This window comes from Mirounga leonina, unplaced genomic scaffold, assembly GCF_011800145.1.
Source record: "Mirounga leonina isolate KUSES-001 unplaced genomic scaffold, KU_Mleo_1.0 Mir_128, whole genome shotgun sequence".
Lineage (NCBI taxonomy): Eukaryota > Metazoa > Chordata > Mammalia > Carnivora > Phocidae > Mirounga > Mirounga leonina.
In genome coordinates this window covers 39,811,671-39,825,881 of record NW_023270320.1, presented here as the reverse complement: position 1 = coordinate 39,825,881, position 14,211 = coordinate 39,811,671, and the positions used below count along the sequence as shown (strand labels likewise).

Sequence of the window (14,211 nt, the reverse complement as noted above, 5' to 3'; positions counted from 1 at the left end):
CTTTCTTTCTTTCTTTCTTTCTTTCTTTCTTTCTTTCTTTCTTTCTTCCTTTCTTCCTTTCTTCCTTTCTTCCTTTCTTTCTTCCTTGTTTTCTTTCTCTCTCTCTCTCCCTTCCTTCCAAAGATTTATTTATTTGAGTGGGGGGAGGGGAAGAGGGAGAGAGAGGATCTCAAGCAGACTCCATGCTGAGCATGGAGACCGACACGGGGCTCGATCTCTTGACACTGAAATCACCACCTGAGCTGAAACCAACAGTCGGACGCTCAACCGACTGCACTTCCCAGGCGCCCCTCAGTTTGCTTTCATTTGCTTCTCTGTCTGCATTCTCCTCTCAGCTGTTAGAAGGGTTGGTAATGGAGATCAGCTCAATTCCTTGGCCTCTCCTTGCCCCCCGGGGTCCTTTGAACCCTCTCCTCTTCTGTCCGTAGTTGGGGTCATCTGTGCATCTCTAGCACTCTCGCTGCTGCATGGCCTAGGGTGGTCCCAAAAGGCTCCAGGGCTCAAGCCTCTGACCCCAATCAGGGGTTCCCTGCTGACAAAAACTGGACTCTTTCTTGTTCCCCAGCAGCAAATGAAATGCTCCTTATTCCCTTGTCTCTGGGCCTGGGAGCTCCGTGCTGGATCTGAAAAGAGCGAGTCGCTCAGATCTGGAAGGCATCTCTGCGTGCAGGGGCTTGCCTCTTCTCACTGCCTGTACTACCTGTCTAGCCTCCCTCCGGTCCCTGCGTTTGCTTCCTGTGTCGTCCAGCATCTCGGAAGGAACTCGGATTCAGCCCTGGGGGCTCACCATGCTTCACCCTAGGACGAATTCCTGCATATTCTCTCTTGAAGGCCTGTGTCCGCATCTCTGTAGGTGTGGACACAGCACTTGGGTCCAGAGCACGCCTGTTGGGTGTCCTGAGGCCCTGCTCCACCCAGCCCTCACTGGCACTTCCCTGGAGACACCCGGACTCCTTGCTTGAAACCCAACCCACTTGCCAGAACGCTCCTAGATAAGGCTGTGCGGCGTTTCTGTGCCCGTGGGGCCTTTGAAATGGAATGCACTCTGTAACAGGACTGCCGTGAAATGAAACCAGGCTTGTTTGTGCTGTCTCCACGGGCTTGTTCAATGCCTTGCTGGCAGCACAGTCCTGAGGGAGCAACTGGATATCGAGAAGGGCTCAGAGATGTCCTGGGGACGTTCAAACCATTTTAATCATGTGCCAATCTAATTGGAAGCTCATAATATTTTGTATTGCAACGACAGGGACTGTGGGTCTGGAAAACCTCCGCCTCGTAGGAAAAGCTCTCCTATGCAAACATGACGCCCCTGACACCTTAAGTCCCATTAAAACAAGATGTGCGTCATGAGACAGGCATAGGAGACATCTCTGATCGCAAATGTTCCATCCTAGTTGTTTGCAAAAGGCTGAGTGATGTCACTCCAGAATTTCAAACATATAGGTATGGATTACGGTGCTTGGGAAGATGCCTGGGGAGGGAGAAGCCGTGCGCTCTGGAAGTTGATACACAGTTTCGGAGCTGTGAGGACATAGGGCCTGAGGAGCGTACCCGTAAGCGGAGAGGGCCAGTAGAGGAGGGATAATCCCATTCCACAGGCTCCGTATTGCAGGACACAGATGCTCGGACCTCCTCTGCGCAGGTTCCCAGCACAGCCAGGGCTCCAGTCCTGGTTAAATGCCCTATTTTTCTGGGTAATTCTTCTGCCTCCCCTTCCAGCTGAAACTCTGGAAGATTTTGGATTAGATTCTTTTTTTTTTCCTTATGAACTGGTTTATATTAGCAACAAAAATAATTAGGTGATCTTAACCAGTGCATTATACTTGGCTTGGAAAATCAGTTGGCTTGCTATCCCAAAATAGAAATGAAGCAAAAGACAGTTTGGCATGGCCGTTTTTGGTGCCTGGTAACGCACCCAAGGGACGGTGCTCTGAAGATGGGCTCCGGCGACCCGGGTGACCTGGGGTTCATCCAGCACTAACCGAGTTTATCACTCCTGCAGGCGACGTTCAGATTCCAGGGCCTCCCACCAACGTGCATGCTTCGGAAATCAGCAGAACATATGTTGTCCTCAGCTGGGACCCACCTGCTCCCCGTGGCAAGGAGCCGCTGATGTATTTCATCGAGAAGGTACTCTGCGGTCGCGTTTCCTGAGACAGCAGCTCTCTGTAGGATTTCACATTGTGCGACTCCGTGTGTTTTAGGGATGCACAGCCATTAGGTCAGTCGTCGCAGCCTTGACCGCTGTTAGTTACTGGGGAGCTGGGGGCGCTGGCTGAGCCATGCATGCGCGGTGAGCCCCGGCCACGCACGTTGGTGTCGGGGGATAGTGTCCTGGTCCAGGCTTTGCTGCCTTCGTGTGAACAAATGGGTCACTTCACGTCTCCAGGCTCCGGTGCTCCCACCGAAATGGGGCATCTCTAAGTTTTCTTCCTGCTGACACATTCTAGCTCGCAAGTTTTGAGGACGGCGTGAGATCTGGGCTGGAGGGCACTTTGCGGTGGCGCGGCGTTTGTAATAAGCTGCGTGGCCACTTGGTGGCGGTCTCGTACAGGAATTCACTCGAGATGCCAGGTGAAGGAATCGTCGGTTTGAAGACCAGCTGGGGACGCAGGGAAAGAAGTAACTTGCGCAGTGCAGCCCTGCGCACACACGCGTGCACACACGCACACACGCGTGCACACACACGCACATGCGTATAAGCAGCAGGATCACAGACGCACACACATACACGTGTGCACACACTCGCACATGCGTGTAAGCAGCAGGATCACAGGCACACACGCACACACACGTGCACACACGCATACACACGTGCACACACGCACATGTGTACAAGCAGCAGGATCACAGACACACACGCACACACACGCATGCACACACGCACATGCGTATAAGCAACAGGATCAGAGGCACACACGCGTGCACACACACGTGCACACACACATGCGTACAAGCAGCAGGATCTCAGGCACACACACGCGTGCACACACGCACACACGCGTGCACACACACGCGTACAAGCAGCATGATCACAGGCACACACGCACACACACGTGTGCACACACGCACATGCGTATAAGCAGCAGGATCAGAGGCACACACGCACACACACGCGTGCACACACGCACACACGCGTGCACACACACGCACATGCGTATAAGCAGCAGGATCACAGACACACACACGTGCACACACACGCACATGCGTACAAGCAACAGGCACACACACACACGCGTGCACACACACGCACATGCGTACAAGCAGCAGGATCACAGGCACACGCACACACGTGTGCACACACGCACACACGCGTGCACACACACACAGGCGTACAAGCAGCAGGATCGCAGGCACTGACGTCCGTACTGCCTGCTAGGCCTCTCCTGCTTTAGTCCGTCCTGTTGGGCTAGATGCAGCCTGGGACCCGCTCCTCGGCTTGCCGACCTGCTGGCGGGCTGAGGGCCACGGCGGGAGGAACCGTTAGAGTCCCGCCCGTCCCGCGAGTGGCTCTGTGACGCCCCACTTATCCCGCAGTGCAGGCAATGGTGCTGGGAAGGGCGTTGGCATGGGGGAGCTGGCCGGGGGCGGAGCCTGCCGTAGAGACAGGAGCGCAGGTCAGCAGGTGAGGCAGAGCAGACGCGGGGAGGAAACGAGCGCGGTGTCCAGGCTCTGGGACTCACACCGGTCCTGCAGCCTTCCACACTCCCTTATGTGGGGGCTGTCCCTGGAACAACGCAGGGTGGAGAATTCTGGGGGACACCGTGCGGTGTTCGCGTCACGGGAGCACCGCTGGTCGGCCAGGCAGCTCTGTCCCAGGAGGAAGAGTATGTCCTGGGTCCTCTCCAGAGGCGTCTGCCACCAGGGCCGGAAGCACCGTCTTAGAAGATACATTTCTAAACGGATGACCACATCACCGGGGTTCCTCTGGCTCGGCCACCTGCTGCCCGCAGTGGAAGGGCTGGGGCCGGGGGGCCGGGGGTCACGGGCCATATGCGTGTTGATGGGGGCGAGGAAGGGGAGCCATGGTGCTCAGCGGTCCCAGGAGGCAGGGAGCGACGTGAGAGCCCAGGGGAGGCCACGCTACGTGTGAGCACGGAGGTGCAGGCCAGATGGGCGGCACGTCTCCCTGTGTCACAGTCCGCTCCTGGGGGACAGTCCCTCCCCAGCCTGTCCAGGGTGCTCTTTCAGCGCCTTAGTTCCTACCAAGGCCCAGAAGGAACCACAGGGTATGCATTCCTCTCACTCCATTTATGCTTAGCCCAGGGATGAACCAGTAGGAGCTGCAGCTCTCCATCGATGCCGTTGAAATGGGGTGGCCTGTTGCATCCCCTGGAGCGGGGTTGTCCCCACGAACATCGTCTTCCAGCCTCCACTTCCTGATGAGCAGCTCCTGACTTAGCTGTGGCTCCCCAGCTTTACTTGGGTTTCTAGAAGCTTCACAGTACAGCTTCCCTTGCTTCCTCCCTGTCCCCATTCCTCCAGCGTGAGGCTCCTTTTCCCTGATCAGCCTCCGCTGGGTGTCCCCCTGATGGAGGGCACGTGGGGGCACCCCGCTTCGGACACCTGTGTCAGCACCAAGAGAGAGACTGCACTTCTGCTAAAATGACAGCTTTAAATGTGGACCTGACTTCTAGAAGCTGGGGCGCTTGAGGTGCTTTCCCAGCCTGGCAGCCGTTAGCAGGGCAATGTGCCCTGCCGTTACTTCCTCAGGATTCCCTCAGAAAGGAAGAAACGAAGTGAAACGTGGAATGGAGCCTTCAAAATAATTATCAGTGATAAACCAAATGATAAAAATCAAACCTGCAGTAAAGGTGCAGAGACAGTATAGAGAATAAAATGAAAATCACCGCTAATTCCATCATTTGAAATAGTCACGAATAATGTGAGGTGCAGATATTTATGATCTCTTTCTCTATAGTCTTTTGTATACTTGATACGTCATAGATACAATTTGCATCCCATGTCACATGTAGCGAAATGCTGTAATTACTCTCATCTGATGGAGGATCTTTGTAAGGTGGCCCTAGTGACTCCATTTTCAAATGTACGAACGTAGCATGATGGGTCTCGTGCTACTGCTGGTTATTTAGGTTGCTGTTTTCTTATTATTATGGTAACAGCTGCAAAGTAGTGCAAGTTTTATTCTATTTAGTTATTATTATTATTTAAAAATATTTATTTATTTATTTCAGAGGGAGGAGAGCAGGGGGAAGAGCAGAGGGAGAGGGAGAGAGAGAATCTCAAGCAGACTCCGCAGTCTGCATGGAGCCTGACGCAGGGCTCGATCTCACGACCCTGAGATCACGACCTGAGCTGAACTCAAGAGTCAGATGCTTAACCGACTGAGCTACCCAGGCGGCCCTAAAATAGTGAAAATTTTAAATTGAAATGTGACCAGCTGAGTTATGATGGAATTTTATGAACACCCTAAATTATCTTTAATCCTTTATAGTTCATTTCACTTTACTAAAACTACAACCCTGTGTATTAATTGCCCTAAGTTTTTTTTTACAGTTCATTTGCTTTCATGTAAAGTTTTTTACTGGTAAGCGTTTCCAACTTTGGATAATTTCTTGACTGCTTTTCCAAACTGCCTTCCTTTTTCATAAAATTCAGAAAAGATTTACTGATGGTGCAGGATGTGCTTTACCGTCTGGACATCCCCGAAGATTAATTTGGCTAGCTAGAGCAGAACCTTTCCTCCAACACACCTTTGGGGACTTCCTGGCTTCCTCATGTAAATCCTGTGTCTCTTTGCAGTCCGTGGTTGGGAGTGGGACCTGGCAGCGGGTCAACGCCCAGATGGCCGTGAGGTCCCCTCGGTACGCCGTCTTTGACCTTGCTGAGGGGAAGCAATACGTGTTTCGGGTTTTGTCAGCCAATAAGCATGGCCTGAGTGACCCGTCGGAGATCACCGCCCCCATCCAGGCTCAGGATATGATTGGTGAGTACAGCCTTGTTGGTGAGCAACATGGTTTGAGCCCCGAGTAAGGGACATCAGATACCCTTCCGTGTGCTGAAAAAGACAACTAATGTTGTATATGAGTCAAAATTAAAGCTGCCTTAAAATCTCAGTTGACATGAGATGGAGATCTCTCTGCCATGTTTTGGTTGGTACTCAGCATTTCTCCAAAGTTCCATCTTATTTTTATGAAACTAATAAATGGGTTAGAAATATTTTTAGGCATTGGTCACTTTTTGAGAAACCTTGAACACACTGGAGTTTCTTGCCTGTGTGGCTTGAAGTTCCCGCTCTGCAGATGCCATACAAGATTACAGAAATTCTGAATCGCCCTGTGGAGAAAATCCAGGATCAAATCATGATTGGATTTTAAATCCCCTTACAGATTCCAGCCAATCCGATAGAAGGTGTCTTATTTTCTTAAAATTGTTACTACCCTGTTAGCCAAAGCATGTGTGTCATGAGAAGATGCTTTTTAATATAGTTCTGGGGGGTGGGTATAGGAGACTGCGTGATTGTAATTCTCTTTGTGAGTCAGGTAGGACAGAGGATGGTCCAGCAGCTCCTGGCCCCCCCTGGGTGGCAGACCCCCGCCCACTTCCCCTGCTCCTCCCTCCTCGTCCAGACTTCGGGGAGCCATTCCCTGTGGACAAAGGGCTTGAGGGTCTCTGGTGCAGCTTCCGGACCTCGGTCTCCATTCACGGTTCCTCGCTCTATTCCTCTGCACAGTTGTCCCCTCTGCCCCGGGCCGGGTGCTGGTGTCTCGGAACACGAAGACATCGGTCGTGGTGCAGTGGGACAGGGCGAAGCACGAGGAGGACCTGCTCGGCTACTATGTGGACTGCTGCGTGGCGGGGTCCAGCGTGTGGGAGCCGTGCAATCACAAGCCCATCGGCTACAACAGGTGCGGGGGCCCCGGACTCGCTGCGTGGGAAGGACACACAGCCAGCTGGGAGCCGCGCGGCACTCAGAGCAGCGTGCGCCCCGGCAGACGCTCCTGTGAGGCTCCTACACGAGGGTCTGTTTTCTTCCCCGTGCACGAGGGGCCAGGACTCGAAAGCTGACAAGCTGGTTCCGGGCATGGGGCTGAAATCATTAGCGTGTTGATGAGAGAACTCTAGAACCTTGGCCCTTCTGGAGTCATTAGCAGCTAAGGCTTACCTCCCAACAGGAAAGTTTAAACTGCCTCCTCGACTCGAGAGGCATTTTATTTTTCCATATTGAGTTTTTGAACTTTTAAAAATGGCTTTGTTCGCATAACTGACAGTCTTCTGCTCTAGCCACTGATTGAAGACAAAGCCGGTGGCTGTCACCTCTCTTGTGCGGGGCGGGGGTGGGCGACATCGGCTTGTCCTGGGTGGAGAGGAGCATCTGCTCCCGGCATTGATTTACCCCCGCTCCTGCCAAGTGTGGAGTGTCTGATTTTAGTAAACTCTCTCCAGGGTATGCTTCTCGGGTAAATAGAGGCAGCAGTCAGATTCTCCACTGTGGATGCATTATCGCGGATGGCTCAGCCATCTTTCCCTTTTCAATCTACTTTTTAAGAAAAATAACTTGGGAAAAGCTATGGCTAGGAAGGAAGAGATGTCGCTGAGAAGAGTATCGGTTAGATGTTGTTTCAAGTCCATGGGCAGCAAACACAGAAAGAGATCTCAGGACAAAAAACTTAAAATAGCATTCCCGAGCCAGAGTTTTATAAATGGCCACTAAATGTTTGTGGGCTCTGAGAGACGAGCGGGACCTGCTCACGTGGACGGGGCGCTGGCCTGTGCTGAGCTCCTCCCACACAGGTTCCCACTTGATGCTTGTAGTGATGCTGGGAGGTGGGGACTGTGGTCCCATTTTATAGCTGGGACAGCTGACTCACAGAGCCAGTGACCCATAGTGGGGATCCGCGGGTGTTTGCTTTCTGCGCCCCCCAACCTATGCCCCCGGTGTAACCAGGCATCATGGCCTTCCTTCCTGACCCTGCGTGTTGATTTGCATCCGTTAACTAAAAATGAAACATAGAGTGGATATATAGTATGCATATATAAAGAACTCAGACAAGTGAAGTTCCTTCTGTCCCAGTGAAAAAAAATTTGGAGCGTTCCCAATGATTTTACTTCTGCTGGAGGAGGGAGGGGAAAGGCTGAGGTGCGTGGTTGCGCTCCTGACTGGTGTTTTGCTCAGGTTTGTGGTGCATGGCCTGACGACCGGCGAGCAGTACGTGTTCCGGGTGAAGGCTGTCAACGCTGTCGGCACAAGTGAGAACTCACAGGAGTCCGACGTCATCAAGGTCCAGGCTGCCCTCAGTGAGTAACCCAGGGGCCATTGCAAGCTCTGTGGGAACAAACGTTCTTGGTGCCGAGAACATGCTGTCTTGGGGAGGCCTCTCATCCACCAGCCACGTGTCTTGGAAACACGGTGGGGGTGACGGAGGAGTGGTAAAATGCCAGCAGGGTGCACGCTGGGGACACGCGGCTTCACTTCAGGTCACATGTCCCCATGTGTGTGCCCCGCATCGATGTGCATCTATCGGGATGAACGTCTCTTTCAAATTTAATGCTAATCTAGAAAAACATCAGTGGCCTTTCCAGTTAGTCTTAGTTCAAGGGGTTTTAATCATCTCAGAGAATTCCAAACGTTGATGTGAACTTTGTGGTTTGTTCATCAATGGTCATCATTAAAGATGATTTTAATCAAACCAAACAATTTGGGACCTAATTTCAGAGGTGGGCCCTGGGAACATGAGTGTTGTGATTGTCGCCCTGGTGATTTCATGCAAGATGGGCCACACGGCAAACACATGCCCTGGGACATTTGGAGCATGAATGTCACGTTACTCATTTTGAGTCATACTGAAATCCTTTCATTTCTGAGAGAAATGTTTTGCTCTTTAATTATTTTTGTCTCCAATTAAATTTTAAATGCATTTTCAGAAGTTCAGTTTACTCTCCTAACAACATATAAAGTCATGTTATAGAACATCCAAGGAGTGTCCAATCCAATACTGCTTAGGGAGTCAATATAGTGCAAAATCATTCTTCTTTTATTTGAAGGTCATTATTCTAATCTGTCCATTTTCCCTGGGAGGGACTTCCAAACATTACCATTCCTCCTTAATACAAAGCAATTGTCTACAGTTTTATTCTGTGATGGGAACAGGTCTTCCCCCGGTCACCTGTTTCTTGGGTAACAGAGGATGCCCAGATGCAGGTCACCTGGAGCTGGGGCTGGGGCTGGGGAAAGCAGAGGCACACCCTCCCTCAGCCCTTTGGAGAAGATGGTCCAATTCCAAATGAACTCATGTGAATTCGTCCTCACTTGATGATTTGATGTGGGAAATTAAGACTGGCTGGGTGCAGCATCTCTGGTCATGGGGGCATGGCTATTATTTTTCATGGATGTAATGAGAAAGCTCCTCTTCGAGGTTTTCCTTAGAGGAGAGGGAAGAATCTCTTGTTTCAACCACCCAGGCCTGATTTAAATAATTTATTGCCCCTGTGTTATTGAAATATTGGAAGATGTATGTGTATATGTATTATTTATTGGAGGATGTGTTTAGGAATTGCAATAAATAGAAATGACAGAGAGTTACTCTCTTTAAAGGAAGAGATGAAAACACACCAGGATGGTTTGGGTGGAGGCCCCTCCGCAGGGCAGGAGTGGTCCCCAGGAGGTTGGGCGTCCTGGGTGGAGCTCGGGGTGACCTTCCTGCTCTGTGTCCTTGCAGCTGTCCCTTCACATCCTTATGGGGTCACGCTTCTGAACTGCGATGGCCATTCCATGACCCTTGGCTGGAAGGTGCCTAAATTCAGCGGGGGAACACCCATCCTTGGCTATTACATAGACAAGCGTGAGGCTCACCATAAGAACTGGCACGAGGTCAACTCTTCACCTGTCAAAGAGAGGATCTTAACGGTTGGTTCTTATGGGTCCATTTACTTCTCCTGGGTGGTTTCCCATACCGGGCAGAGTCCTTCATTCAGTGACTCAGAGTTCAAGGGCATTAGATAATGTGATACAGAAACAAAAGTGGGTTCAGAAAACTTCACAGCCTTGTGGGAGAAGCTCTGGAACTGGATCCGAGGACGCATTTTCTTCTGAGACACAAGGGGAGGTGGAGAGGCAAGGAAGCAGGTGGTGTGGGGGTTAGCGTCCCCACTGGGGGCGGCTCCAGGCCCCTCGCCCGTCACCATGTGGTTCTGCAGGGCTGGTGCGTCTGCACTTAGCTGGTGTTCAGTCTGAGCGCCCTTGTCCGTGGCTTGTTAATCGTGGTTCTGCTAAGAAAGGCTTGTGTGTCCAGCCTCTGGGTGAGTCACTTGGCCAAATGCATGTTCTGCCAGGCAGAGAGAGAAGAAAGAACATAGATTTGGAGTAAGGAAGATCTGGAATCCAATCCAGATGCAAACCCTCAGCAGCCATGGGCTTTCTCTCCCACCTCACTGAGTCTTCCACTGCTCGTTTGCACGGTTTAGGTCACGGGCATGTGTGTGTGTGTGTGCATGTAGGTACGTGCGCATGTGTGTGAATGCATGTGTGTGCATGTGTGTGCATGTGTGGGTGTGCACACGGGAATGTGTGCGTGTATGTACATGCACATGTACGCACACGTGTGTGGGAGTATGTGCGTGTATGTGAGGGTACCTGTGTGCGTGTGCGTGTGCGTGTGTGCACATGGGAGTATGTGTATGTGCGTGGGAGTGTGTGCGTGCGTGTGTGTGTGGGTGCACTGTGTGTGTACGTGTGCGCGTGTGCAGCTCCTGGGCTGCTGTTGGCGGGGGGTCCCAGCAGCTCACGTCACCACAACAGCGTGACACGCCTGTTGGCTACGGGGCACTTAGGGTTGGGTTTTTGTTTGTGGGGAGACTCACAGGAGGTGTGGTCTGCAGCTTGTGGACAACTCTGCTCTGTAATGTAGATTTATGCAATACCTACATTGATCACCTGCTTTTTATGTCTCCGTTCTGGTACAAGTCGCCAGAACTCAAGCGTGTATGTGTGGGAGTGTGTGTGCATGTATGTGCACGCACGTGTGTCACATTACTGATATCTGTGCCCGGTCAGCCCCCAACACTGTGCCGAGCTGTTCTGGACGGCCCTTACTCCTGAGCAGAGCACCCTTTTATTTTTAGAATATGGGCTACTGCCGTGAGGTGAGCTCCGTCTTGCAGGGAACAAAACCACCGAACTTCAAACACACTTGCTTTGGAGGCTCTGTATTTTTCCAGGAGGCAGTATTATCTAGATACAGCGAGGTGGGGCTGAGGGCTCTGGGCAAGGCCTTCCCTGTGTCTTTGGGGCACAGACCCTCATGGGGCTGAGGTCATGACCCGAGGGCCTCCAGCCCTTGTGTGCTGTGGGACGGTGACGGGTTGTCGGGCGTCACGTAGTGAGGCTGGTGTGGCAGGGAGGCGTTGTGTCCCCGGCTGGTGGCAGCCAAGGTGCTGGCATCTGCAGAGGGGATGTGGGCTTGAGGGCAGGCCCCCCACCCCTGCTATTCCACTCGCCCTTTGTGGCTTTTTCTCCACGAGGACGAGCTATCTGTCAAGGGCGGTCGTCATGCTGCCCCCATAGGCACGGTGACGGGAGGAATGGGAATGTGGGTAGGTTCCCTGGAGCGACCACAACACAGCAGCTGCATTCACAGCCCTCCCTGACCACACTGTCCAGTTTACCCGCACAGCCCCGCCCCCCCCGCGGTTCATTCTGGGAGTCAGTCATGAATCCTCCAATGGACGGACTGTAATGAAGCTCTTATTTCCCGTGTTAATTTATTTTTTTTTAAATTTTTTTTTAAAGATTTTATTTATTTATTTGACAGAGAGAGAGAGATCACAAGTAGGCAGATATGCAGGCAGAGCGAGAGGGAGAAGCAGGCTCCCTGCTGAGCACAGAGCCTGATGCAGGGCTCGATCCCAGGACCCTAGGATCATGACCTGAGCCGAAGGCAGATGCTTAACCATCTGAGCCACCCAGATGTCCCTTTCCTGTGTTAATTTAAATACAATCCACGCAGGTGGAGGGCTTGACAGAAGGCTCACTCTATGAGTTCAAAATCGCTGCCGTCAACCTGGCCGGCATCGGGCAGCCATCGGACCCCAGCGAGCTTTTCAAGTGTGAGGCCTGGACCATGCCTGAGCCTGGTAAGCGGCCCCTCCTGGACTGGAGCAGCCCTCCGTGGCGTGAGCCTGCTGTCTGCAGGGCCGCGGTCTCCAACCCCAGAACTAGCGGGTGTTCCGTCTGTGCATGCTAGGGGGTCACCACCCTGTGCCAGGCACGGGGCGTAGCTGGGGATGAGGCGGCCCCCATCCCCGGCGGTGGGGTGTGGACAGAGGCCGAGCAGGTGACGAGGGTGGGGTGATCAGCGGGGACGCATGAGGGGAGAGGGAAGGCGGCCCCGGGCAGGAGGGGCCAGTGTTGATGACACAGGGTGTGACACTGGGGTTCCCAGTGTGTGAGGTCTGGTTCTCCTCCCAGGCCCTGCGGGGACCTGGGGGCCTGTAGTTCGAAAATGTGGGATTACTGCCAATCTGCTTGTATTAGGATTTTACATTTTAAAGCTGTTTTCATAAAATCTCAAAACCTGGGCCTTCATTTATTTGTACTCAGTGTGTCAGGAACCTAAATAGAATGGGTAAAATGCTCCTTTTTTTTTTTTTTTTTTAAGATTTTATTTATTTATTTGACAGATAGAGAGCACAAGTAGGCAGAGAGGCAGGCAGAGGGAGAGGGAGAAGCAGACTCCCTGCTGAGCCGGGAGCCCGACGCGGGGCTCGATCCCAGGACTCCAGGATCATGACCTGAGCCGAAGGCAGCCGCTTAATCGACTGAGCCACTCAGGCGCCCCAAAAATGCTCCTGTTTTGAGCAAAACAAAACAATGCCCAAACAACAGACCTAAAGTTGAAGCTATTTTGTGGCCAGATTATAGTGTATTTTTCCTCCTTTTCTTTTATTGAGTGGTCCTTGTTTTAAGGAAACTAATATTTGCCCCTTAGAAAAGCCAGTAGAAGGAAAGCTATCCCAATTTCCAGAGCCTTTTTGGGGCTTCACACGAAAGGGCTTAGCCACCCTCTAAGGATGTGGCATGACTTGGTTCAGGTGCAGCCCCTGCTCCTTCTCCCTTTGCCACCCGAGGGCCCTGGACCTGGGCTCGGCACTGCTCCCTATGGCAGAGCTCCAGGGGTCTGAGCAGGTCACGTGCTCGGGGCTCGAGGAGCAGGTATATCAGGCCGCTGGGAGGTGGGCGTCTGCGCAGACAGGCTTCCCGCGTGGGGGCGGGGGACATGCGTGCCCCTGCTCCGTGCACCTGTTCCCTCTGTGAGATGCACCTGCCGGGCCTGAGTGCTGATGTGGACTCATGAATGATTCCGGGGTGCCCGCGGTCCCCAGATGCCTCATGGTCAGGCTGCAGGAACAGCCACACGGTGCCCCTCCCTGCTCCCCGCTCAGCACGCTCCTCCAGGCGTGCGTGGAGAAAGCCTGATTTAACACGCAGAGTCGTGACGTCTGTGTGTGTCCCTGCGGCGGCAGATGCCACATGCCGCATGGGCACAGACCGCGTTCGACTTTTCAGGTCCTGCCTATGATCTGACGTTCTGTGAGGTCAGAGACTCGTCCCTGGTCATGCTGTGGAAAGCCCCCGTGTACTCTGGCAGTGGCCCCATTACGGGGTATTTTGTGGACTATAAGGAAGAGGATTCCGGAGAATGGAGCACCGTGAACGAGGCAGCAACCGCCAACCGTTATTTAAAGGTGACGGTGTTCCTTCCCGTGTGCCCTGCCTTCCCGGGACGGGCTCTCTGATTGCTCCTGCAGACAGGCTCGAAGCCGCCCAGCCAGCCGCTCAGGCAGCACGCACGGTCCGGTGCCGCTGTGGACGGTCTCCGCGGGGCGGCGGCCACTGTGTCTGCGGTCGGCGTGCGTTTAACCCGTTGCATTCGTGATTGTTGTAGAAGTCACGCACATGGACACGTACACACGCACTCAGGATACGTCTGACAGGATGGCAGTGTGCACATTTCTCTCTTCCCCCGTCCTCCAAGTATTTCTTTTTGTGGCACCTACAGTTTACCCATCCCTGGGGGCGGCTGTGACTCCCGTCCTTGGGTGGGTAGCCCCCTGCCCTGCGCTTTCCCTGCGTGGTCACGGGCTCTGCGGTGTGGTGTAGACGGGGAGGCCGACTGGGAGACCACGCCTGAGTCGAGCACATGGTTGCTGCCTCTGGGCAACAGTCCGACAACCCAAAACCAGATCAGCTTC

At 53.0% G+C, this 14,211-nt stretch overlaps 1 protein-coding gene across 1 annotated transcript in view; it reads left to right on the top strand.

Annotated features, from left to right (window-relative positions):
* The window catches only part of MYOM2 (myomesin 2), an 83,316-nt gene that overhangs the window by 33,618 nt on the left and 35,487 nt on the right, over window positions 1–14,211 (top strand). Inside the window, exons 14-20 of the mRNA XM_035004318.1 lie at window positions 2,003–2,130; window positions 5,764–5,947; window positions 6,695–6,869; window positions 8,138–8,259; window positions 9,681–9,868; window positions 11,967–12,093; window positions 13,526–13,704. Coding sequence (XP_034860209.1) covers window positions 2,003–2,130; window positions 5,764–5,947; window positions 6,695–6,869; window positions 8,138–8,259; window positions 9,681–9,868; window positions 11,967–12,093; window positions 13,526–13,704 — 1,103 coding nt within the window. The remainder of the gene's footprint in view (window positions 1–2,002; window positions 2,131–5,763; window positions 5,948–6,694; window positions 6,870–8,137; window positions 8,260–9,680; window positions 9,869–11,966; window positions 12,094–13,525; window positions 13,705–14,211) is intronic.